Source organism: Malurus melanocephalus, unplaced genomic scaffold (genome assembly GCF_030028575.1).
Source record: "Malurus melanocephalus ecotype Western Australia unplaced genomic scaffold, MMel_1.1 scaffold_157, whole genome shotgun sequence".
Taxonomy (NCBI): domain Eukaryota; kingdom Metazoa; phylum Chordata; class Aves; order Passeriformes; family Maluridae; genus Malurus; species Malurus melanocephalus.
In genome coordinates, this window is record NW_026623389.1 from 1,137,295 (window position 1) to 1,139,718 (window position 2,424).

The window sequence follows — 2,424 nt, forward strand, 5'->3', positions numbered from 1 at the left end:
CAATCCCTTAAAACACTTTGTCAGCTGGGCAACTGGGACAAGAGGGAGAAAAATTATTCTTATGTCAAAAATGGCTCAGATTGCTATTGTATCAGTTAGATCTAATGTTTAATTTTAGGTCACCTGAAACCTCAATGGCAACAAGTCCTGCCTACAGCTAATCATAAGTTGTTGAGGATGCTTTCATCCCATCTCAGTTTGTGATAGATCCAGCATTTGGTGGTCAAGAAGAGACCTTCCTGAATTGCTATCATTATTTGTGTCAAGAAAGTGCACTTAAGGAACAACCTGGCAACGTTTACCTGTTACCTGMACTGGAATCTGTGAATCAGAGTAAAGCACAAGTGATAAATACTAGAGGCTTTGTACTACTGACCCACAAGCATATATGAAGAACAGTAGAACAGGCAGAGCTACACTTTCAGCAGCATAACTTAAAATAGCTGACTTTACCACACTGGTGCAACCAAGGCTTTTGGCATTATACCTGTGTTCTAGACATGCACTCATAAGTCATTCCATTTTCTGTACTATTCATTATATCACAGAGACACTCATTTAGAAGTAATCTGTACATGTTGGCAAGGAACTACTTCTACCAGTAATGCCAATTTTSTCCTCTAAATGGAGTAAATGGAGCATAGTTTCTCTGTACAAGAGATGGATTGCCTGAGAACTTTATTGGCAAACTTACCAGATGGGGACACTATGGGAAAGCCTCCCTTTAWGCAGATGGGTCATGATTTTAAAGATGACTACTATAGAATACTTAAGACATTTTTGTACCACAAAACCCCCCATTATTTGTTATTCTGGGCTATTTTTTCTTAAATAATGAAACTGCTTAAAATGTTTGCTGCTAATGCTGAACTCACATTTTAATTTAAGTATTTTATGAAAATTTTYCCCATGATTATTTGCTCATTAATGCAGATACATTCTGAAGGTTTTTTGTTATTCTCAATGCATTTGCTAAAACTAGAATCACATCCTTTTATCAACTTTTGAATTGTGATTGTTTGGAGAGAACACACTGTTAACTTGAAGTTTGCAACATTTGACTGTGAGGTTTACATATTATCCCAATCGTCATTTGATTCATTGGTTTCGGCCTGCAGCAAAACTCTCTTAGGGAATCTATGTGGATTTGCTTAGGTAAAACCTGTGAGATTTTTCTATACTGGAAAAACAATACAATTAGAGAGATTATTGTTTGGAAGGAAAAGCTACTTTTAAAGAGCATAGGTAATATCACAGGAAAAAAAAAGCAGCATAGTGACTACTCAGCTTTGAATATTTATTTTAAAAATTAAGAAGAATTCTTAAGTAAGATTTGCTAAGAATTAAGAACAAAAAGTATTATTTTTAAAATCAGGAAGAATTAAGAAAATTAATTTCTTTCACTAGTTTTAACCTCCAATATTGTTTCTTCTTTAAAGATTTAACTTGCAAGACTTTTAATCTACTGTTGGGGGCTTGATCTGTCCAGTTATCCTAGATAAAGATCCTCTGTCTACTCATCAATTACAGGTGTTAATTGGGGTGAGGGTCACGATACTAATCCAGTTGCACAAATGACCTACATGGGGAAACAAACAGATGAATAATATCTTCAGATCACTACTAGTGGTAAATATTGCTCTACTAAATATTTGCATATACATCATGGAACACTGCTCGTTTGTTTTGGGAGTTTAGTTGGTTGTTTTTTTTTCTTTCCAGAAAAAATCAAACAAACAAACAAGCAAAAGAAAACCCACCAAAAAAAACGGCATTTGAACAACAGTGACTGAAGGAAGAAGCAAAACCTCATTTTTTCTATCTTGTTCTCTTTTTTTTTCTGTTGCATGACAATGCAAGCAGGAATTACTGCTTTAAAAAAAAAAAATCTGCTGGTGTGTGCTTCCTGTTCCAGTTTGTTTAGTCACAAGTCTGAATTAGATCTCTCTGTTGGTTGGTTTCATTTACTATAAACAGGGCTTGTGTTTTGTTTCCGTACATCAAAGCCCATAGCCAGGCACAGACAGGTAACGTAAAAGGGGGTAAGAAAGTTTACAGTGTTGCTTCATTGTTTCTTTAAGCCTTCCAGACAACGGTCAGAGGGATCACACGGAGCTTAAAAGAAGGCTTGGTTGTTGTTTTTTTGTGCATATAAACTGGTTTCTCTTTTGTTCCTTTTCTAGAAACCACATGTAACTTTAGGTCAGAAAAGTGTAAAATGTGGCACTTTTTAAACCACTGCCCTGGGGTGACTGGATCAGGCAAAGGTGTGGGCTCCTCTCCCTGCTATGCTGATGCCGCTGCTGTCCTTCAGGTGAGTACCAGGGGTTTAATTTCTTTTCAAATATCCATCCACCTGAAGGAGGCAGACGGCTGAGAAGGGTATTTTCTCATGACTGACACTGGAAAAAAAAAAAAAAAAAA

General features: G+C 36.3%; 1 protein-coding gene across 2 annotated transcripts in view; it reads left to right on the plus strand.

The window, feature by feature from the left end:
* The first annotated feature begins 1,929 nt into the window (after positions 1 to 1,929).
* Positions 1,930 to 2,424, plus strand: part of RBM47 (RNA binding motif protein 47) — a 77,689-nt gene continuing 77,194 nt past the window's right edge. Inside the window, exons 1-2 of one of the 2 annotated variants that reach the window (XM_057371777.1) lie at positions 1,930 to 2,027; positions 2,184 to 2,314. In XM_057371777.1, coding sequence (XP_057227760.1) covers positions 2,289 to 2,314 — 26 coding nt within the window. In that variant the 5' untranslated portion in view covers positions 1,930 to 2,027; positions 2,184 to 2,288. Of the gene's footprint in view, positions 2,028 to 2,088; positions 2,315 to 2,424 lie in introns of those variants that run through there. The other variant, XM_057371778.1, reaches the window with a different exon arrangement.